The 24,646-nt window shown below is 34.9% G+C and overlaps 1 protein-coding gene and 1 long non-coding RNA gene across 2 annotated transcripts; both read right to left on the reverse strand.

The window, feature by feature from the left end:
• Positions 1 to 5,045: 5,045 nt before the first annotated feature.
• Positions 5,046 to 6,389, reverse strand: LOC122282687. Its single transcript, XR_006230446.1, has 2 exons — positions 5,679 to 6,389; positions 5,046 to 5,328 (listed from the first exon to the last, which is right to left on the reverse strand). It is a non-coding gene; the product is annotated as an uncharacterized LOC122282687 (long non-coding RNA).
• A 1,910-nt stretch (positions 6,390 to 8,299) lies between these two features.
• On the reverse strand, positions 8,300 to 11,441 carry LOC122281329. The gene is made up of 4 exons (XM_043092724.1): positions 8,932 to 11,441; positions 8,697 to 8,784; positions 8,389 to 8,622; positions 8,300 to 8,320 (listed from the first exon to the last, which is right to left on the reverse strand). The coding sequence occupies exons 1-4, from the start codon at positions 11,439 to 11,441 to the stop codon at positions 8,300 to 8,302; spliced, it is 2,853 nt and encodes a 950-aa protein (XP_042948658.1).
• Positions 11,442 to 24,646: the final 13,205 nt, after the last annotated feature.

Raw genomic sequence — 24,646 nt, forward strand, 5'->3', positions numbered from 1 at the left:
ACCTCTAGCCTTGTCCCTCAAAGAAAAAGGAAACAATCTCAGTCTAATGGTGTCTTCAGTAACACCATTGATATTCACAGTGTCACAAATCTCCAAGAACATTGCCAAATGAATATTGGGATCATCCAGTGGCGATCCGCTGAATTGAGCCTGCTGCACCATGCTAATCAAAACTGGTTTGAGCTCAAAGTTGTTGGCATTAATTGGCTGGCGCATTATGCTTGAGTAATTTCCATTCACAACTGGCCATACTTAGTCTTTCAAGGTGCGTGGTAGTACCTCATGATCTTCTTCAGCCATAGCTAGTATCTTATTTCTTCTTAGTGATCTAAGAGTTCTTTCAATCTCCGGATTAATAGGAATAATGTCACGAGATCTAGTACGGCGCATCCAATGTCAAAAACACACCTGTAGAACAAATTAAAACAAAATTCTAAATTAAAACCAAGATTACTTTGTATCGATATTGACAAAAAGAATAAGAATAAACCAATCCCCGGCAACGGCGCCAAAAACTTGACCGGTGCAAAACTGCAAGTGCACAGTATCGTAGTTTTATAGTAAAGTAATAAGCAAATCTCTAATTCATCTAAAAGCCTCTTTCGATAGTCAATTGGAAGTGATTCTAGTTTATCAATTCACACAAGAGTATGCAAATTAAATAATCAAGAACACAATAAGACCAATGATTTAATTACTACACAGGTTCATACAAGTCTTTCGATCTCTATACTTACCTATGCTGAAATATCCAAGATCTACCCTATGATTCCCTCTTTCGATAGCAAATCACAAGATTAATAATCATCTAATCAATGGCCAGTTAATTAGAAGCATTAAACTCAGAATAAATCAGATAAACAAAGAGAGAATTGCATTAAATTAGCATAGACAAACAAGCATAGTTCGAAAATAGGTTACATCGTTTTCCTAGAATAAAGAAAATTAGCTCATGCTAGAAATGGAATTCAACATAAACGAATTCACCATAATTGTTCTGAGAAGATTGGAAGAAAATAAACACTGAAAAATCCTACTTGCAGCCGCTACTCGGCTTCAAAACCTCAAGGAAACGATTCAACGCTTTTCTCCCGTCCGTGCTCGTGTATGATTCCAACGTACGTGCAATAATTGAAATTCCGTCTCCGAAACAAATGATTTGAATCCCTCTAGCTATGTTTTTCTCTCCCAAAATGTGTTCTCCAGTCAAAACTCGTGGCCCTAGAGTGAAAAATTGCTTTTATATGGTCTCACGGCGAAAAACCCTAATTCTGTCAAAATACGATGTTCGCTCGAGCAGGGTGTCGAGCGCACATCGAGCGTTCAACTCTGTCTGATTTTGCTCGAGCGTCCTATCGAGCGCACGTCGAGCGTTCAACTCTGCCTGATTTTGCTCGAGCGGCCAATGTCTCTGCTCGAGCGAACCTTGTTTTCCAGCAACTCGCTCGAGCTCCCTGTCGAGCAGCAGTCGAGCGTTTGAATCTGCCTGAATTCGCTCGAGCGGCCAAAAGCCTCCGCTCGAGCGATCTTGTGAATTCTGCAATATGAAATTTTTGCAAGTCATCAATGACCCAATATATATATAAACATATACATATATATTTATCAGAAAGTTTTCTCTCTCTTTTTTTCCCCCCCCAAGAGAATTGAAATTAAGGCATTATTCCCTTTTATTGAGGCTAAAGATTCAGATGAATTACCGAAAGGCCCTGCAAGCAAAACGATAGTAGCTGGAAATAACAAACTGCAGAATGCTAAGGAAGACTCTCAAAGGAATTAGAAAAACTGATTGTGCTGAGGTGTACAGTGGAGATTTGATCTTGTATTCTTTCTATTATGAAATCTGTCTATGTATAATCACTGTTTGAGTACTCGTTGTATATGGAATAGGACAAGAAATAGAAATACCTCAAAGAAGAATTTTATTCTGTCAGATGTTTAGTCAAGCACTTACTGTGCAATTCTTCTTTTTCCTCTTTCCGTCAGTTTCTCATTACCCTTCAACAAGAAATGTACTGCTGAGATGCTAACACATCAGGACAAAATCTTATTTGTCTTCTTCGTCTTTGATATTAGTCCCAAACCATAATCTACAATCCAGAACTAGAAGCACTCAAAAATTCTGAAGTTTATGGACTTCCATTCCAAAAAATCATACGTAGCTCCATAACCTTCTGCAGCTAAAGAGAGAGCAGCAGAACCCAAAAAATGTCCGAAATCCAACACCATATGTGAAGAAAAAAGAGCGAGGAGAGAGAATCAAACACAGTGACACAGGTGTTCAAGTGATGAAACCAAAACTTCTTCTGGGGGCAAAATGGGGATAGTATAATCTAATCTATAGATAATGCTACTTGGACCGGGCTCCATTAAGTAAATCTACTTTTATATAAATATATATATATATATATATATGAGAGTTGCTACGCATCCGCAACTGTGCGGATGTACACCGCACACACTTTGTATTTTTTATTTCTTTTAATTGTTAGACTCATCTCTCTCTCTCATCAAGTTTTTTCTCTCTCCGACCTCTCTCTCTCTCCTCAAGCTCTCTCTCTTCGACCTCTCTCTCTCTTGAAAATCTCTCTCATCAGCTCTCTCTCTCTCATCAAACTTTCTCTCTCAGCAAATCCCTCTCTCTCTATGCGACCTCTCTCTCTCCTCAAGCTTTCTCTCTCATCAAGCTTTTTCTCCCTCCTCAAGCTCTCTCTCATCAGCTCTCTCTCATCAAACTTTCTCTCTTAGCAAATCCCTCTCTCTCTATGCGACCTCTCTCTCTCTCCTCAAGCTCTCTCTCTCATCAAGATTTTTCTCTCTCTTCGACCTCTCTCTCTCCTCATGGTTTGGAGATGATAAGCACGACGAGGACGAGAGGGAGAGGGGGAGAGTGCACTGAACGACGATCGGGAGAGAGGAGGGATACGATCAGTAGAGAGGAGGCGACGAGCTCGAGCCCTAATTCTGCATCTAAAAGTCAAATGTGAAAATCCAAAGGGAGGGAATCGAAAAGCTAAGGAGATTTTCGTCATTAAGCCACTGCCACGTATGGTGTGCATTGGCTGATCCCAAACAGGGGCTGCTCCCAATAATATTTCATATATATATATATTTATTTAATTTCAATTATTTTTTATTCATGTTTAAATATGTTTAAAAAAATTATAAAAAAAATCAATTCATTAATAGACACTTTCTTAATCATTAAATAAAAAATACAATCCGTCAGAATTATCGATCACAATCCACGATTCAAGAAGCATTATCTATTATCCATTTTGAGCCTAAAAAGTATAAGAGCAGGAGATATGCACAAGGCTATGCAAAAATTTGAAAATCTCAGTCCGGTATAAACTCAAAACTCCAAGTTCGACTTTAACCTCCAACTCTAATATTAGTATGCATAGGTTATAAAATTATGTATTATTTATATTGATCGTATATGCTCATGTAAAAAGTCTAAAACTTATATAGTTAAATTTAATACCATACCAATATATGATAATTATTAAAGAATAATATTAATAGACTAATAATTATATGTACACGCTACACATCACTGTATCACTACCATACATATATATATGTTAAGGTAGATGAAACTTGACTAGCTAATAGTAAGTCATGTGCCATGTATATAATATATATATATTTGTAAGACTATCAATCTATTATCTAGATTCTAATATAGTCGGATGTAACTCGAAAAAGATTGTGTGTATATAACAATTGTTAATAGTTATAAACTACACATAACTCAATACTAGTAAATTAGTAATTATTAATAATCCATTATCAATTATCAATTATCAATTACTCAATACTAACAACTAAATTCTATTTGGTTTGAAGTGTACTGTGATCAACTCTATTTAGTCTAAATTTAAATTGAGTCTAACATTCAAAAAAACAACTCTCAAATAACTAAACTTATCTCCATTTAAAACTTTCTTACACATAGGACTCGTAACCTTTTCGGGAGAATACTTTGATTTTTTTTTCACATAATTTTTTTATTTAGTTTATTTTTACAACTTTTTAAAAGGCTAGCAAAATTCACATTTTATTAAAGTGAAAATATAAAATATGAATTTGTATAGGCCAATAAAATTCAGAACTCTGAGAAACAGAAATATGAAATCAACCCACACCTAAGTTACATAAATCCAACTGTATTATGCAATGATTATAATAAAACAACTCAATAGGACCAAAATTCATTTGAAAATTTTAAGAGACGTAAATAAGGAAGACTTATAAACTAGATTATTATTATTTATTTATTTATTTTGCGTGCATACATTATAAAAATAAATAGAAGGTGACTTTTACTTTTCATAGGGCCGGACTTAATTGTTTCCCAATTGACCAATTATATACTATTAACTATTTATATTAAATAGTTTTATCTTATAATTTAATAATCACGAGGGCCAAGACTCCTGCGGGTCCGTTGTTAAATCACTATTTTTCTAAAATGTTTAAATCGAATGGAAGACACTACAAGAAATATTATTATTTCCGACGACTATAAATCGCCGCAAAAATTCTCTACATCGCCGCAAATTCTTATTTGCGACTATTATTTCCCGCCGGTCTTGTGACACAATTGTTGAGTGAGGAAAAGAAAATCACAGCGCGAGTTGTCATGGCCGGAAATAGTTTTTTTGCGGCGACAAAATGTGGCCGCTAAAACTCGAATAGTGCGTCGGAATAAGATTTTAGTAACCTGTTGTTATAAGCGTAATCTTAGCATTTTGCAGCGACAAATTGTTGTTATAAGCGTAATCTTAGCATTTTGCAGCGACAAATTGTTGTTATAAGCGTAATCTTAGCATTTTGCAGCGACAAAATAATTGTCGCCGCAAATACTCCTGGTATGCCTATTAGCTGCGACTATAAGTCGCGGCAAAAAGTTTTCCTTCTGAATTCAGATTTACCATTTCGGCCTCTCTTTTTTTAAACACCTGTAGTCCCCCATTAAATACAATAGCCAAAGCATGTAAATTTGTAATATATCAACATATTCCCTAATAAGCATACAATAGCATGAACTAATCGTTTACATGATATAGATGTTTCAAATTCTCTCAACATGTATATACCGATATATCATTCATTCATCATAAAAAGGACTATTTGAAATTCACCCCAACATCCCATATTAATAGATCAATGTAAGTTTACATGTATACTCCTCATATTTATTGTGTAACAAGGATTTCCTAAGCAAGTCTTGATCATCATGGAAGCTGCCTTCTTCATCTCAAAATCTAAAGTTATACCTCTTCATCTGAAAATTGGAAGCCTTCTTCATTGATCTCAAAGCTGCAAAAATTTAGATTCACAAATTTTTCTTTAGTTTCCAAAGCCCAACAAAAATTTAAATTGTAACTACAAAATTAAAAAACCTAAAAACCATTATAAACCAAAAGAAAATGGGTGCATGCATGCTTTTCTTCACTTGTGACATGAGCTCAGTGTTCTATAATATGATTTATTCTTAAATGTTGCTTAATTAAGAAGTATAATTAAACTGCAATATTAATTATTGAGGTACTTAGAAAATCACAAAAAAATGCAATTCTGTGATATGATAAAAAGAAGAGCAATATTTAGGGGGACTAATTAATATTTTAGATATATATATATAAGGTTAGAGAATCATAGATATGCACCTTTTCCACTTCTTGATTTGGTCCCAGCCTACAGAAACCAAAGTACTGCAAAACCAGACTTCCACATCAAAATCCTTCACAGTGAAGGTTGTACTGTGTGCAGCTCCAAGTCAGTGTAAACCCTTTCAAAACATACAACCTAACACCAAATATCGAATAATCAAAAAAGTTATACTAGGAGACACTTTTCTATGACATGTAAGGCACAAATCCATCTCCGCACAAAAAACTTATTGACTAAAAAAGGAATTGCCTATGCAGGTCCTTGAGTTTCTCTATGAGACTCTCCTTGGGTTTGCCTCTGTGATTCCATGTATGAACTTAATAATTTGTCGTACTCAGCTTGCTTCGCCAACACTTTCTCTACATTCCCCCGTAATTCTTCCAACTGATTCTTGTAATACTCAGCATCCTTCTCATGCCTCTCTGCACGTTCTGTTAATGCTGCAAATTTTTTTACAGTGTTCTGTCTAGATGACTCAGGGATAACCATCTCCCCCAACCCCCTTGCATACCCTGGCCTGTGGCCTAGTACCTCCCTAAAGATTGATGCAGCAACATCCTTAGTCTGCTTCTCAGGCTCTAACTTAGAGTACTTGGCAACCATTTCATTTTATTCAAGGAAGTGAAATCACACGTTAATATGTACACATGGATTCTTTCAAAACTACAAGGTAAATAATACGTACACACGGATTCATTCAAAGTCACTCACATGTTTCTCTTCTGTCGCTGGAGTCACAAATTTACCCTTCTTCTTACTCCACCTCACCTCTTTAAAGAAATCAATAAGGTGCTCATCACTCTCAGACTACAAATACAAGCAGGGATTAATACCATTTGTCGGTTAAAATCAGCAAATAATATGTTACTTCCTACATTTAAATGTACAAATCTGAATAAAATTCGTACCCTCATTTGCATTAGTCTTACGAATGAGGTTCGTCCAGCCGTGTGGTTTGTTTGTTGTTTCGCTCTATTACTTTTATTTTTCTCAGATATCATCTACAATTCACAAACTTGTATTAACACAAGTAGATCATAAACATATAAAAAATAGCACAATCAACATCGATTAGACTTACCCTAAATTCCGCGCTTGACCATCGAGCGCATAACTTCACCCAAGTAGCTGGTGTCACCAACTCTGGCACATTCGCAAGAGCTTCTTCGTTCGTCTTGTAACTCTTGTATATTTTGTGAAGTTCATACCGAATATGATTGAACCTCTTCCTAAGTGTCTTCGTTACTGTATCGCGGTGATTCTTCTTCGTCCAGTCAAGGACAAAGTCGGCCTAGAGACAAATAACAAACACATTAATTATCTGGTAACACAAATAATAACTAAAAATACACTGGAACATGTGCTAATATGAGTTTTTGTTATATTACCCGGACACGAGCAATCAACTCTTCCTTCTCATTATCTGGTAAATCATGCCAGCTCGGGTGACTCAGGTCGACATGGTGCTTCACCAACCATGTAAGCCTACTTGTAAATATTGTATAGTTTTCACAACATGGTGATGTCTCACCATCCTTTATGGTTAGTGCTATCGGCCCAAACTTTCGAATCTTGTCAAACTCGAGGTTCTTTGCAGCTCCTCGTCCACGTTTTTGGGTAGGCGGTACTAATCCCTCTTCAACTTTTATTATATTGTCCACACATTCAACCACATATTAAAGAGGCTGGTTAGAATAATAAAATTTGAAATAAATACAAACAGCAAACCATTACCATTTGTCGGTATGTTTGAGTCCACCTCAACCCCCTGCTCTTGCGGTTCGGTGCTTGGGACGACATCTGGTGGCACGGTTGAGTCATCTGAGGTTGACATGCCATCACCTCTAAGATTCAATGTAGCAATGGGTGCTTTACCTCTAACGCTTGGTTCGCAGGAAGATCTCCCTCGACCATAGCATACACCACGTGATCGACCTCTACCTCTTCCAGCTAAAGGCATGTTATGCACTGACCTGCATGGAAATATTTGTGGCTATACATCCAAACCATATAGAGTACTAAAGCAATTAATGGGTGATGTAGAAAATAACAATAATCAATAGAAAAAGAATGAATAGTTCGACATTATCTTTGAGAAAAAATTTTACATTCAGCTAAAGTTTAACATTATCTTTGAGAAAAAATGAACATCTAGTTTGCCTCTTCGTCCGTCGAGAGACTATCTTCTTCCGTGCTTCCCTCGTGTTCGGTGTTGTAAGGGGAACTAGATTCGCTGCTATCGTCGTTGATAAATGTTCTGACATCAAGGTTGTGATTTTCAGCTTCCATTACTAACGATGCATCAATCTGAGTGGGCTCGACATCAAGCCTGTGCATGGGGTTAACTAGTCCATTGTCATCAGCATGGACTAATATGTATTCTTCAAAAGAATCATCCTCTTGGTACGCCTCCACGTCACTAGCATCGTAAGCATCTTCTTCAATCAAATTTCTGAGGGGAAGATCATACACATTTCTATTGACAACCTTTTGTACTGCATACCAATTACCAGGGATCATACGATTTTTTAAGTAGAACACCTGTGAAGCTTGACACGCCAAAACAAATGGCTCGTCCTTATAAAATGTCAGAGACATATTCACACTAGTAAGATGATCATCCACACGTATCCCTCGTCTAGAATCACAGATGTCGAACCAGTCACATTTGAATAAGTACACACGGCGCCATCCCATGTAGCGAACTTCCAAGATGTCTATTAGAACACCATAGAAGTCAACACTTTGAGCATCTAGTTCACTAATGACCAGGACACCTGAATTTTGGGTCCTACGATGTGCTTCACGTTGCCTCGTGTGAAATCCTATGCCATTCATGATGCAACCAGAATAAGACACAACCCAAGGGTCAGGACCACATGCAAGTGCATATAGATCATCCGAAACATCACCAGGATTGTTAACACGTAGATTTTGAATCTGTCACAATTGCATTAACCAAAACAATTATTTGTTGTAAAGCTGTAAAACCACAAAAGCAGTAAAATACATACGTGTGACTTGAACCAATTTGGAAAATTTGTCGCGTGCAAACTGTCGACATTTTCAGGGTACTCTTCATTGACATGCATGTAGTGCTCACTGGACAACAGACCATCATTGGTGATTAAATATGATATATACAATCTATTTAAGTAATTCAACAAAGGAAAACAATAATGTCAATGTCTAGTTGAAGGCACTTACTTCAGGTATTGTCCGATCTCTCTGCAATTATTAAGCACATACCATTTTACTTTTAGAAACAGGTCATCGTCTAGTCGATGACGTGATGCAAAACCCATGGGCCTCACCTTCTGTCTAAAAATACTTAGTCCTTCTCCAACACCATCTTCTCCTCCATCAAAGTTCCGTTCTTGAGGATTGAATCTAGATTCGACATCATGGAGGTACATGGAACAAAAATTCAAACATTCTACGTGAATACAGGCCTCCGCAATTGAACCTTCCGGACGGGCCTTATTCTTAACGTATCTCTTAAATTTTCCAAGATACCGTTCGAAAGGGTACATCCACCTATATTGAACTGGCCCTGCAAGCAGCGCCTCATGTGGCAAATGATAGGCTAGGTGGACCATTACATCAAAGAATGTAGGTGGAAATATCATCTCTAGCTTGCACAAAATGACAGCTATATCAGACTGAAGCCGTTCTAACACATCAACCTTGATAGTTCTTGCACAAAGTTCTTTGAAATATGTGCTCAACTCAGTCAATGCTAATCGTATATCTTGTCGTAAGTATCCACAAATTGCAACAGGTAATAATCTTTGCATAAAAATATGACAATCATGACTTTTCATGCCAGAGATTTTGCAATCGACAACACTCACACATCTCGCAATATTAGAAGCGAAGCCATCTGGAAACTTTACATCATTCAACCATTTACAAAAACCTGCCCTCTCAGCTCCATACAAGGTGTAACATGCATGTGGCATACTCACGCGTTGTCCATCCTGGATCAAGTGTAATTCTTTTTTTATATTGAGATTGGAAAGGTCACGACGTGCATTGACATGATCTTTAGTTTTCCCAGCAATATTCATCAAAGTTCCTAAGATGTTGTCACATATGTTCTTCTCAATGTGCATTACATCAAGGTTATGTCTAAGCTTTAGAGTTGACCAATACGGCAATTGGAAAAAGATACTTCTTTTGGTCCAATTTAACTCATCAGTGGTACGCTTTCTCTTCTTTGTAGATTTGCCAAAATCAATATCTGGAATATTCTGCAGTTGATTAAGTATATCTTCTCCTGACAACTGCTGAGGTGGGCCACGATACTCTGTGCTGCCATTAAAAATACTCTTTTTCTTTCTCCAAATGTGGCCTAGGGGCAAGAATCGGCGATGACCCATGTAACAATGTTTTCGACTGTATTTCAACCACAAAGAATCTGTTTCTTGCTCACACGATGGACATGCCATCTTCCCCTTAGTGCTCCACCCAGAGAGATTTCCGTAAGCAGGAAAGTCGTTAATTGTCCACATTAAAGCTGCATGCAATCGAAAAGTCTCTTTGGCCTTGGCATCGTATGTATCGACACCATTTTCCCATAGATCTAATAGTTCGTCTATTAGAGGCTGCAAATAAACATCGATATCATTTCCTGGAGATCTTGGTCCTGGAATCAACAATGAGGTGATGAAAAATGGATCTTTCATGCATAGCCACGGGGGCAAGTTGTAAGGCACCAAAATCACTGGCCATATGCTGTAAGGTTTTGCCAAATTATTGAAGGGGTTGAAGCCGTCACTGGCTAAACCAAGCCGTACATTTCGAGGATCTTCCGCAAACCAAGTATGTTGTTGATCAAATGCCTTCCAGACCTCAGAGTCAGCAGGATGCCTTTGAATACCTTCCTCATTGACACGCTGATCCCTATGCCACCTCATATTAGCTGCTGTTTTACGTGACATAAATAATCTCTGCAACCTTGGCTTTAATGGAAAATGTCGTAGAACCTTTTGAGGAATTTGTCGTTGCTTATTGTTACTAAATATCCATCTTGATGACTTACATTTAGGGCACTCTTGTTTATTTGCATTTTCCCTCCAATAAAGTATGCAATCATTTGGACAAGCATGTATTTTTGTGTAAGAAAATCCCAGGCCTCGCTCTAAGTTCCGTGCCTCTTGATATGATTTCGGTAAAAGAGCATTCGGAAAAGCTGACTGTAGTATTTGAAGAAGCATGTCAAATGACTTTATACTCCAGCCACCAAGTGTTTTAATGTGTAGCAACTTAACTGAAAATGAAAGTTTAGAATACTTGGAACAACCTTCATAAAGAGGACGCTGTGAATCAACCAACAACTGGTCAAAATTCATAGTTGATTCACTTCCGACTGAGGTTGAACCCCCAGCATAGAATGACTCGGGTGAAGGAACATTAGGGAAATTCCCTGCCCGAATGTCTTGTAACATAACATCAATGTCATCAATGTAAGGATCAGCTTGTTCGGGATCATGAAGGTCATCATCATCAATAAAAGGTAAATCTTCCTCCTCGCCGTGAAATATCCATGTCGTATAAGTTGGTTCAATACCTTTGATGAACAGATGTCTCTCTACCTGATTTATAGGTAGGAAATAATTATTTGAACAAAGGGTACATGGACACCGAATTTCATCACTTGTAGAATGAGATCGAGCCAAAGTAATGAAATCTTTAACGCCTGTCGCATATTCACTGGATCGAAATCTATCAGTGATTTTCATCCAACTCTTGTCCATCTATGAAAAATACCTAAAGGTTAAAAATTGGTAAATTGGGAAAAATATCCTTTAAAGAATCATTCCATTCCACCCATATATGGTCCTATAAAACCAACAGCCATTTATGTTCCACTTGAAGAGATTTTGAAGAAGAATACTTAGTTTTATAGCGATCTAATATCGTGTGGGTAAGTGTTATTGCTCATCGCTCTTCAGTGTGGTATATCATTATTTAATAATGATCAAAGAGTTTGGTATTGGTAGCAAACAGAAAAACAATATAACTGCATCTAGTATTAATAATACTTTCACTAAGAATTAACAATAGCCTATGAACAGAATTGGGAATTAGTCCTGAGAAAAAACAATAGCCCACAAACAGAATTGACTTTTTATTTTTTATTTAGTAAAAACAGAGCATATATGATGTCAATGCAGTAAGAAAAAGAACCTGCTAAACACACAGATAAAAAAGAGTGGTGAAGATTCGCATAAAAAACTAATTCCCAACATCTGTGTTTAGGGAAATGTTTTCAGTTTCTAGTATAGAATCCCCTGTTCAATTGTTGGAATGATATGTAATGTTAGAAGGCGCATGTGTTTTCAGCATTTGAATGCTTAAAACCTGTACAATGGGAAAAACATCTATCAAGTTTACCTACTTGTACAATGGCAATGGCAGGTGGTAAAGTAGTGGTAGGAAATAAGGAAATGCAAGGTTTTCAATAGGAAACTGTCTAAACTATTGGATCTATGGGTTGTGGACTCTTTCATATCTGCAAAGCAGCAGAAGCATGTTGAATCAACTTTCTTAGTGATCTAATATGATATTGCCACAAAAATAAGTACAAATCCCGATAGTCTATCATGTATCTGTTCCATAATTGTGGAAGGAAAACTATGGGTGTTATATGACATCAAACCCATCCCTTTCACTTGTTGGGTGTTATATGACAGTTTTAGGTGTTTTTTTTTTCAACTTTTTTTATATTTAGTTTTTTTAACACTTTTAAATATTTTTTATAAAGAAAATTTACAACACTATTAAAAAAATACTTTCTTACTCACGAAGTAAAACCCACAGTCCTGCCAACCCTTCTTCTTCTGCCAAAAGCCCACTCATTGCACCAATTCAAGCACATAATAACAATTCATTCAAAAAACTAGGAACTCCAAACCAGCCCAAATAATATGTGGTTCCATTTTGGTTAACATAACCATACACAAACCAGCCCACAATACATGTCATTTTAGAACTTAAAGCCACATAACAATAGCCATACACAAAACTTTCCGGTACTTGTAACCACCAAATCAATAAAAAAAAATTCTGCTTATTATCTTCACACCATATATTATAAATAATTTTTAATTTTTTAATTTTTTTTCTCTAATCAAATGTGTAGTGTGGATTATGAGTTGAAAAACTTAATTAGTTTAAAAAGAATAAAACCAAAAAATAAAAATTAGTGTGGTGTGTGATGTGTAGGGATGATGAATAGTAAAACTCAATAAATAATATGTCATTCTAGCTGCCATATAAAAAATTAATACTAGCAATGTTCAATCCAAAAATCTGGCCAGCCAGAACCATGGGCAATGAATAAAAACTGGCCAGCCTTGTATCTTAGAGTTAGGCAATAATTGTTAAGAAGTTAGAGCAATGAATACCAACAACTGTGCAATGTATAAACTGTTTATTGGATCAGTTTAGAAGTATAATCCAACAACACCATTGTAATCTAACAAGGATTTTATAAAGATGGGCTATCATCCTAGATATAATACCCAATATCTTTTTGAAGCAAATCACACATAGGATAGAATATCAATATTCACATGTCATCCCACCTCTTGACTGACGTGTGGAGAGTGAGGGTCAAACTCTTTTATTAAAACAAATCATCCTACCTAGTGTGATAATTGAACTATGTAAGTCATGTGATATCATTATAAGATTAAACTATGTAGAAGCAAGTGTGATAATGTGGCTCTCTCGATTTCAGTCTTCAAATCTTGAACTTGGATAGTGAGAAACAGAGGATATTTTAGAGGTTGTTCCCAATCTTTGGATAGAACATAGAGTGGTTTTTGGGTGTTTCAATTTACGTTGAATTTTGGGGAACTTGTCCACTGAACTTGAATTATAAAAATTCAACACATCAGATGGAAGTTTATATTATTAGAAGAAGCATGATTCTGTAAGAGAAAAAGAGTAAGAAAATATGGGTTGAACCTTTACTAGAGTGGCTGCTACTTCCAAACATTTTTCTCCAATAATTTTTTTTTATAATAATATTTTTTAGACCACAAAATGCAGAACATGTCGATTGTTAGAACCATTGTCCCAACAATGACCAAAATCGGACAAACCACTGAACAGATGCCACAATGTCATGAACAACAAATCAGTAAACATGGCACCACCCAGAAGCACAAACGCTAAAACCCACAACAAAAACACTTTAAAAAAAAAGCTAAAATCCATCCAACAAACGTACGGCACAATCATTGGACAAAAGAGAAAAAAATCAGCACACAATGAAATAAGATAAAAGAGATTTCAAAAACCGACTCTAACCACTGCCCTCCCCACCCCCCTCCCAAGGGGGCCCACCTACCGTCTCCACCCCATTGTAATGTAGTGCATACTTAACTTAACACAAATGAGAGAGACACGAGGAGTCAGGTAGCCGAGGGAAACACCCTAAATTCTCACTCTTTAAACTGCATTTTCCTAGAAAACCTAGAGAGAAATCACGTAAGGAACCGCACTTAAACAAGTGAGTTATTGCTTTCCATGATAGTGAGCAAATTTGATCTACCTCATTCTGAGACTCTTCCCAAAACATTAGCACAAGCCATACTTTAGCAGACTGAACTTGTCTCATTAAATGGTTCTTCTCAAGAATCCCTTTATTGATATAAAAGAAAGGAAGTTTAAAAAATAAAACTTTTTTAACGTCATTTGTCAAGAAAACTATCCCGTAGAAATCATACTCTCCAACAAAATTAATCGAGGAGAAAAAAACTCAGCACAAAAAAATTAAAATAAAATAAAAACAGATAAAACGAAAGAACAGGTAGTCTGCCAATTTCATAGAGCAACGAAACACAATGCATATATTGCTAAAAACTAAACACTACAAGGTTGAAATGGAAACATTCAAATATCTAGAATTGGCAACAGAAATGAAAAAATCCACCTTACATAGGACTGACATGAGTAAAGGACAGAAACAACACGAATTTCTGGAGAATGATCAAAACAAGTGAAATTCCTGACCTTGGAAAGTTAGCATAAGTGAACAACTAGGTGGCTTAAAGCATGAATCTAAATACACGTTTACTTTGAAAGGAACTCCATGGGTGCATCTTAAAGAGTTCAAATCCTTTGAAAAAAGAGATGATGAAGTTCGGGCACTTACATTATAAATTAGATATAGACCTTCTAGGATTTTTTTTTTGATAAGTAAACAATTGTATTAATATAATAGGCATAGCCCAAGTGCACATTTATTTTTTATCACAGTTCTGAAGAATTACAGTGTCTTCAGAGACCTAATAGCTATGGCCATAGCTTTTATCAAAAAGAAAATGATCTGCCCATTAAAGAAGTTGAATAATGATATGTGCAACTAACCCATCTTGAAGGGCAAATACTCTCATATGCATAACAAGACTGGTATGCGCTCATCCCCCTTGATTTCTTAACATTCACCACACCAATCACTCTCAATGCTGTAAACAGGTCACTCTGACTAACATTAAAAAGTAAATGAAGCAAATACCAGAAGAATAACATTAAAAAGAAGAAACTCAAACCAAGAGGCTATACGATTTCAGAAATTACAATCAAGAGGCTATACGATTACATTGTATATATTATACAAAAATGCATTACAATCAAGAGGACGATTTCAGAAATTAGAAGTGCTTTAACAGAATATTTTGCCATTTCAAAAGCAACAGACCGACAAAGCCCTAAGTACCAAGAGAGAAACATTGTTGAGACAGCTCGGAGAGTAAGAGAAACATGAGAGAGACTCATCGGCGTCGAGAGGGCACAGCAACCGGCACACGGCAGAGAGACGACGGAGAGAACTGAGTCTCACTATCGGTAAAGGATTAGGGGAAAGGAAAAACACGCGGGCCGATTGGGAGTTTTCCCACCATTTAACAGATTAAAGACTTGTTGCGGCAGTATATAGGTCGCCGTAATAAGCATTCTCCTGCCACAATAAAAAACTTATTGCGTCGAAACTTATTACAGCGACATAAAACGCCGCTACAAGTACTTGTTCCGGCGGCACTTCACAATGGACAGGTAATAAACGTGGAAAAATGGAAAAGGTCTATTTCCGGCTGAATTTTACCCGCCGGAAATGTTTTCAGCCGCAAATACTAACTTTTTTTGTAGTGAGATGTAGATTATTATATTTATAATTGAGTCTAATATATTGAATATTTAGTTCGTAAGTTGAAGCATAGAGTTAAAGCTCGAATTTAGAATCTCTATTTTAATATTATATAAAATCATCATTAATTTTAAAAATTTAAATTAATAAAAAAAATATAGATTTAATAAATGAATAAAATATTGAGACAAGACTCAAACTCAAAACGTGACTTTGATATTACTATAATTTAATATTTATCCTAAAAATTTAAACCGAAATAGATAAAAGAGAAAAGCTTGTATGTTGCTCATGTTGACCGCTAGTCATTTTTTTTTTACTTAATAATTAAGGAAATAATTTTAAATATATTAGTATATTTTTTTATTTTTTAAAAATATTAAAATATATTAAAAAATGTGAAAAGAAAATTAAAAATTTTTAAAAAGTAACTATCAATCAAATAAAACGGCATTATTCAGGCGGCAAAGTAGCCCACTCCATGAATAAATTATTGTATCTATTATGGACGGGCTACATGCATCGAGGATAGCTATCAAGAAGGTTACCAATCGTTGCTATATTTTTTTTTTACTTTTTTCTTTTTAATGTTTGAAAAGCATTTTTATATGTAATTTAAAAAAAATACTAAAAAATAAACCCACACAAATGTTTTAAAAGAAAATAACTAATGAATATATTTTGTTATCATTTTCCATTTTGTTGAACCCAAGATTTCAAGTTTCGTGTAATTTTAAATCTACATATGGATTTTGATGATAATAAATGAATTCAAAGAATAAAGGAGTCTCAAGCTCAAGTTGTCTACACAATGAAGTCAAGCACATCAAAGAAACAAGCATGAGCAAGAAGGGAACAATTTCACATTAAAGTTATAGAGTAATGTTGTAAATCTCTTAAAAATTCGAAATTAGGATTAAGGCTCAAAATTAATATTTTATCATAAAGTATAAAAATACATTTTCAACATGTGCATGAATTTTTTGAAAATTAAATTTGAAAATTTTGAAAGATGATTGATTGTCATCTTTCACATGTGCATGCCTTGATTAAAGGGTTGAACTTTGAAAATATTAAAGATGATTGATTGTCATCTTTCACATGTGCATGTTTTATTTGAATATTTTCAAAAGTGATTGATGCTTTTTTTGACTTATACAAAAGGTAGATGATTTTGTTTTAAAAATTTGAAAAGTAAAGTGTGCTCCTTTTGTCATATGCAAAAAGTAAAAGATTAGATTTGAATCTTTTGAAAAGTAAAGTGTGCTCCTTTTGTCATATGCCAAAAGTAAAAGATTAGGTTTGAAGTTTTTGAAAAATGAATGATGTTGTATTTGACAATTGAAAAAGGAAGAACCTTTTATTTGAATTTTTTGAAAAAGTGAATGATGTTATCTTTGATATGTGAATCTTTTTAAATTTGAATATGAAGTCTCATATGCCTATAAATAGATCATTTGAGAGTTTCACATTTACAACATCTAGAGCATACAACATTCATTCAAAGCTTTCATTCTCTCTTCTCTAAGCATTGAGCCTTAATTCTTGTTCATTTTGAGAGATATAGTTTGCGCTGTATTGTTCTTATTTCACTCATTGAGGAGTGTTTTCTGATAACCTACTCACTATCAGCTCTTGTATCAGAAAAAGGGTGTGTATAACCCTTGTGCGTGTAGAAAGTATTCTACACGGGGAATAGTTGAATCACCACGTGTAAGGTGATTGCAAGTGTAGAGGGTGTTCTACACGGATCCCTTGTAGCGGTGTTGTTCAAAGGTGTAATAGGTTTCTATCTCCACCTGAAGGAGATTGAATAGTGAATTCGGGAATCCTCAAGGGGTAGCTTGAGGCGAGGACATAGGCAGTGGGGCCGAACCTCGTTAACATACTGAGTTTGCTTCTCTCTTACCCTTACTCTTATATTTATTGCTATTTCATATTTTGTTTATATTTTATATTATATATTTGATTTATAATTATTTTTTTTAATACAACTCAATTCACCCCCCCTCTTGTGTTAGTCATCTGGGCAACAATTGGTATCAGAGCTAAGAGCTCTATTATAAGATTAACTATCTTTTGAGTTAAGATCTTATGGCTAACATTTCAGCTTCATTTGGTGAAGGTCAATCTAGCAGTCGGCCTCCACTCTTTTGTGGAGATAATTACTTATTCTGGAAAGTTAGAATGAGAATATTCCTTCAGGCTCAAGGTCGAGAAATCTGGAAATGTATTGTAAATGGACCTTATATTCCAACAAAAGTGGTTGATGGAGTAAAGGTCAAAAAGGAAGAAGAAGAGTTTGATCGTGAAGACGATAGACTTTATACTTTGAATTTAATTGCTATGAATTTATATTTTAATGCTCTCAATGGAAATGAGTTTAATAGAATAATGACTTGTGCTACGGCAAAAGAAATTTGGGATAACTTGGAAGTTACTTAAGAAAGAACTTCGCAAGTCAAAGAATCAAAAATTTATATTCTTACTCATGAATATGAAATGTTTAAGATGAATGATGATGAATCTATTTCTAGTATGCACACTCGTTTTACTAACATCATAAACAGCTTGACAGCTCTTGGCAAAGTTTATTCCAAGGTGGAGATAGTAAGAAAAATTCTCAACTCTCTACCAAAACGCTGGGAATCAAAAGTGATAGCGATTCTTGAAGCTAGAGACCTCAAGAAGCTCGAAGTGAATGAACTCATCGGGTCACTTATCACCCATGAGTACACATTGAAAAAGGAGAAGAAGAAGTAAAGCCAAAAAAGAGCTTGGCACTTAAAGCTGTTCCTCATGAAAGTGAAAGCGATGACGATGAGGAAAATGAAGACAAAGATGAAGAAGTTGCGATGATAACAAGAAGAATTCAGAGGTTCTTAAAGAAAAATAAAACTCCTCTGAGGAAATCTTTCAAAAAGTTTTCCAAGCAAGATTTAGGTAAAAATGACACTTTAATTTGTTATAAATGCAATAAGCCTGGTCATATCAAGCCAGATTGTCCTCTGCTAAAGAAAGATCGAAACAAGGGCAAGAAAGCAATGAAAGCTACAGGGGATGATGATTCAAGTAGCTCAGATAGTGAAGCAAGCAATGAAGAATCAGCAAATCTTTGTCTTATGACTAAAGATGACATTGAGGTAACAAATCTTGATAATATTGAAGATCCTTCATATGAAGAATTACAAAATGTTTTAGATGAGGTTTATGAGGAATTTGAAAAATTGGGTATCAAATATACTGCTTTGAAAAAGAAAAATTCTTCTTTAACAAACGAAATTGATATTTTAAGAAAAGAAAGTATCATTTTGAAAGATGAAAATCTTGAGTTGAATAAGAAGAAAACCGATTTAGAAAATATTGTTGAAAACTTTACGAATGGAAAAAGAAATTTTGAAAAACTTATTGGTAGTCAAAGATGTGTTTTTGACAAGACAGGTTTGGGATATATGCCAAAACAAAAATACAAACCTTATAAAAATTTCTTTGATAATCCTTCTACATCAAAGACCAATATTCAAAATTCTTTTCATAAAAATAATTTTGTCAAAAAAAGATATTATTATAATCATTCAAGTTCTTCATATATGTCACTTGCTATTTGCAATTTCTGTAATAGAAATGGTCATAATTGTCATACTTGTCCTATTAGAAGAAATCATACAATGACTATTAGGGCTATATGGGTACCTAAAAATCTTGTTTCTTCTAATACTAATAAATAAAGGACCCAAAGAACTTGGGTACCAAGAAAAATCATTTTAATTGTTTTTATAGGTATGCATGAAGTCATCCACAAGCAAAAACAAGTAGTTTTTAAATAGTGGATGTTCAAGACACATGACGGGAGACAAGACTAAGTTCTTTGATCTTAGATCTAAAGAAGAAGGACACGTGACATTTGAAGACAACTCGACAGGGAAGATCGTGAGAATAGGTAAAATTGGTAATGAATCTCCTCTCATAATTGAAGATGTTCTACTTGTTGAAGGTCTAAAACATAATCTTTTGAGCATAAGTCAATTATGTGATAAAGGATTTACAGTTACTTTCAAAATGGATAAGTGCATTATTTTGAATGATCATGATTGTAATATTTGTTTTATTACTTTTAGAAGTAACAATGTTTATACAATCGATTTTGACGAAATTAGCTCATAAGATGCTATTTGCTTTTCAGCTCAAAATGAAACTAGTTGGCTATGGCATAGAAGATTAGGTCATGCCAACATGGAACTTATTTCTAAACTTTCAAAAAATGATCTTGTGAGAGGTTTACCAAAAACAAATTTTCTTAAAGACAAAATTTGTGATGCATGCCAATTTGGTAAACAAACAAAAACTTCTTTTAAAACCAAGAAACATATTTTCACTACTAGACCATTGCAACTGATACACATGGATCTTTTTGGACCAAATAGAGTTGCAAGCCTAGGAGAAAAATATTATGCATTTGTTATTGTTAATGATTCTCTAGATATACTTGGGTCATCTTTCTTGCTCATAAAGATGAGGCACATAATGCCTTTACTAAGTTATACAAGAGAATTCAAAATGAAAAGGGCTATACTATTTCAAGTATCCGAAGTGATAGGGGAAAAGAGTTTGTTAATAAAAATATTGAAACTTTTTGTGATGAAAATGGTTTTGTGCATAATTTTTCTGCTCCTCGAACTCCTCAACAAAATGGGGTAGTAGAGAGGAAAAATAGATCTCTTCAAGAGATGGTAAGAACAATGCTCAATGAGAACAACTTGTCTAGTTATTTTTGGGCCGAAGCGGTAAGTACTGCATGTTATGTTATAAATAGAGTTATGCTAAGGTCTAAATTAGATAAAACCCCCTATGAGCTTTGGAATGAGAAAAAGCCCAACATTGGTTACTTTCATGTATTTGGATGCAAATGTTTTATTTTGAATGACAGGGATAATTTAGGCAAATTTGATGCAAAATCTGATTAAGGTATCTTTCTCGGATATTTTATTAATAGTAAAGCTTATAGAGTATTCAATAAAAAGACTTTGACTGTACAAAAATCTATGCATGTAGTATTTGATGAATCTAATTTTTCACTCTCCAAGAAATCTATTGATGAGGAAACAGGAGGTATAAATAACACGAAAAGTCTCAATCTCAACAAAGAGAACACAATAGAGGAAGTTCAACATGGAGCCATCAGGAAAGATCATCAAAATTTAATACAAGATTCAACCAAACTGTGGAAATTTGTGAAAGATCATCCAGTGGAACAAATTTTGGGAGAATCTTCACGAGGTGTAAGTACTCGATCATCTCTTAGAAATATTTGCAATCATACTGCTTTTCTATCTCAGATTGAACCCAAAAATATTGATGAAGCACTTCTTGATGAATTTTAGATTTTAGCTATGCAAGAAGAGTTTAATCAATTTGAAAGAAATGATGTTTGGACACTTATTCCTAAACCCAAAAATCATACTATTATTGGAACAAAATGGGTTTTTAGAAACAAGAAAGATGAGTCCGGAATCATTACTAGAAATAAGGCTCGACTTGTTGCCCAAGGTTTTAATCAAGAAGAAGGAATCGATTATGATGAGACATATGCACCAGTCGCAAGATTAGAAGCTATTTGAATGCTACTTGCATATGCTTGTTATAAAGATTTCAAACTTTTTCAAATGGATGTTAAAAGTGCTTTCTTAAATGGTTTTATAAATGAAGAGGTATATGTTGAGCAACCTCCAGGTTTTGAAAATCATATTTCCCCAAATCATGTTTTCAAACTCACAAAAGCACTATATGGACTCAAACAAACTCCTAGAGCTTGGTACGAGAGACTCAGTAGTTTCTTGATTGAAAAAGGTTTTTTAAGAGGAAAAATCAACACAACTCTTTTCATTAAATATGAAAATGATGATATTCTTTTAATTCAGATTTATGTTGATGATATAATATTCGGTGCTACTAATGAAAATATGTGTCAAGTTTTTGCTAAGACTATGCAGGAAGAATTTGAGATGAGTATGATGGGAGAACTTACATTCTTTCTCGGATTGCAAATTAAACAAGCAAAAAGTGGGACATTCATCAATCAATCAAAATATATTAAAGAATTACTGAAGAAGTTTGGGATGGAAGGTGCTAAGGAAATTGGAACACCAATGAGCCCATCAACTAAACTTGATAAAGATGAATCCGGTAAGCCAGTTGACTCGAAGATATATCGAGGTATGATTGGTAGTTTATTATATTTAACAGCCAGTAGATTAGATATTATGTTTAGTGTGTGCTTATGTGCACGCTTTCAATCATCTCCAAAAGAATCACATTTAATTGCAGTTAAGCGCATTCTTAGATATCTTAGTGGTACAATTAACCTAGGGTTATGGTACCCTAAGCACACATCTTTCGATCTAATCAGCTACACAGATGCAGATTATGCTGGCTGTAAAATAGATCGAAAAAGCACTAGTGGAGCATGTCATTTCTTAGGTCATGCACTAGTTTCCTGGTTTAGTAAAAAATAAAATTCTGTTGCACTATCTACTGCTGAGGCAGAATATGTTGCTGCGGGTAGTTGTTGTGCTCAAGTTCTCTACATGAAGCAACAACTTGAAGATTTTAAACTCATGTATAATCACATTCCAATCAAATGTGATAATACAAGTGTTATAAATCTTTCAAAGAACCCAGTACAACATTCTAGAACTAAACATATTGAAATAAGATATCATTTTCTTCGAGATCATGTGCAGAAAGGCGATATAGTACTAGAGTTCACAAACACACACGATCAGTTAGCAGATATTTTCACAAAGCCTTTATCAGAAGATAAATTATGTATGATCAGAAGAGAAATAGGTATGATGCATGCTATGAATATCTCTTAAAAGATAGACCAGAGTCAATAAAAATAGAGATAGATTTTTTAAATACTTTTACATAAACTTGAGATTCTTAGCCTCATGTTTGAGACGCTCATTCTCTTCATACAATATCATGTCATTCTTATCCATGGGAACCGGCAAGCGGAATGAAGAATCTAATAAAGATTTCAACTGTTTATTCTTCTGCCGAATGATTCATTCTCTTGTGTGAGACTCTTGAACAATTCGTTGAAGTACAACAATTTGTTCTTTGAGCTTTTCAACTTCATGATTTTTGGCTTGTAGCTGCTGAGAAAAAGCAACAATAGAGGAAGAGTAGCGAGTCCCAAGACTCACCAAGTCATAAATAGCATCAGAATCTGACTTATTAGTCAGATTATTATTTTCTTGCTGCAACATGGCACCAATGGCAGCTGCAGAAAGGACAGGAGGTTAAGATGCAGAATGCCTCATGGATGGATCTAGAGAAATGTTAGAAGAATGAGCCATTGAGAAAAGAATAGAAGGCTTAAAATGAGAATGTTGAAGGAATGCATATGAGTTATAGAGATGAGAAGAAAACTTGATGCGGATTGGATGAACTTCAGGACTGATTTTATAGAGATAGCATAAAGAATAAGACAAACTATTGTCTCTTCAAATCTTATTTAGTCAAAAGAAATATAAGATATGCTGGACACACATTGTCAAAAGTTTTCTTACTAAGCCAGCGAGATTAACAGTAGATTGTCCATATTTTTCTAGTAAACGATGAACCTCTGCTGTTACTTGCCGATGTTGATCTTGTATCTGAACCCTTTCTCGTTCCAGCTCCTCTATTCGTGGTTGCAGATCATGAGCATACCAATCTGCAAATTTTTTCAACTCTTGGTTTTCTTGCTTTAGCCTTTTATTCTCACTATCCTTATTAGCAAGCTTCTGTCGTAACTCAGATATTTGCATATTAAGATGATCAATCTCACTCACCCTCGCCATTAACCTCCGAGACATGATCGTAACAGAGGCAGCATATTGACTACTGAGCATTCTTGATTCTGCAATAATCTCAGAATCAGCCTTACTAGAAAAACGTTTCTCTGCTCCTATCATGGTATTGACGGTCTCAGGAGAGAAGATTGATGATTGATGCGTCAAGGGTTCTTGATTTAAGTCTGGAACATTAGTGGAAGAGAATTGTTCGGCCATTCTATCGTTGTGGAAAAACAGAACTCAGGTCAAGAAGTGATGTATTTTTTTTGGCATCCGATAGATGAAAATGATCATTTTTTTTATAGAAACTCAGAGCCTTCAATCACATTTGTCAACAACATCAGGCGATTGTTTAAATCTCCAGCCGCAATAAATTCATAGAGTTAGGCCTCGAGCCTTTGCAGCATTTGTCGGGTCACGGATGACTCCTTTTTTTTCAACTATCTACAGTGTCTATTAACGCACCGTTTTCTTCAGTGTATTTACTTGTTACCGATCCTTTTTAATGATGCCAAAAGGGGGAAAAGTTTTAGACTAGAACATTAATATTGTTTAAATTGCTAAACTTATTATATATGCTTGGAATTATATTTATATTTTTGCTTGAAAAACTAACGCACATTCTCAGGGGGAGCTTAAGTATTAATACAGACTTCAGGTTCTATCAAGTATTTGTCATCATCAAAAAGGGGGAGATTGTTGAACCCAAGATTTCAAGTTTCGTGTAATTATAAATCTACACATGGATTTTGATGATAACAAATGAATTCAAAGAATAAAGAAGTCTCAAGCTCAAGTTGTCTACACAATGAAGTCAAGCACATCAAGGAAACAAGCATGAGCAAGAAGGGAACAAGTTCACATTAAAGTTATAGAGTAATGTTGTAAATCTCTTAAAAATTTGAAATTAGGATTAAGGCTCAAAATTAATATTTTATCATAAAGCATTAAAATACATTTTCAA

This window comes from Carya illinoinensis, chromosome 11 (genome assembly GCF_018687715.1).
Source record: "Carya illinoinensis cultivar Pawnee chromosome 11, C.illinoinensisPawnee_v1, whole genome shotgun sequence".
NCBI classification, from domain to species: Eukaryota; Viridiplantae; Streptophyta; class Magnoliopsida; order Fagales; family Juglandaceae; genus Carya; species Carya illinoinensis.

Excerpts from the sequence above, each read along its gene's own strand:
- LOC122281329 (XM_043092724.1), bottom strand. The coding sequence starts at position 11,441 with ATGGACAAGAGTTGGATGAAAATCACTGATAGATTTCGATCCAGTGAA. Across the intron at positions 8,785-8,931 it reads CTGTTTCTAAAAGTAAAATG|TGAGCACTACATGCATGTCA; the intron begins GTATGTGCTTAA and ends TCTGTTGTCCAG. Across the intron at positions 8,623-8,696 it reads CAAATTGGTTCAAGTCACAC|ATTCAAAATCTACGTGTTAA; the intron begins GTATGTATTTTA and ends CAATTGTGACAG.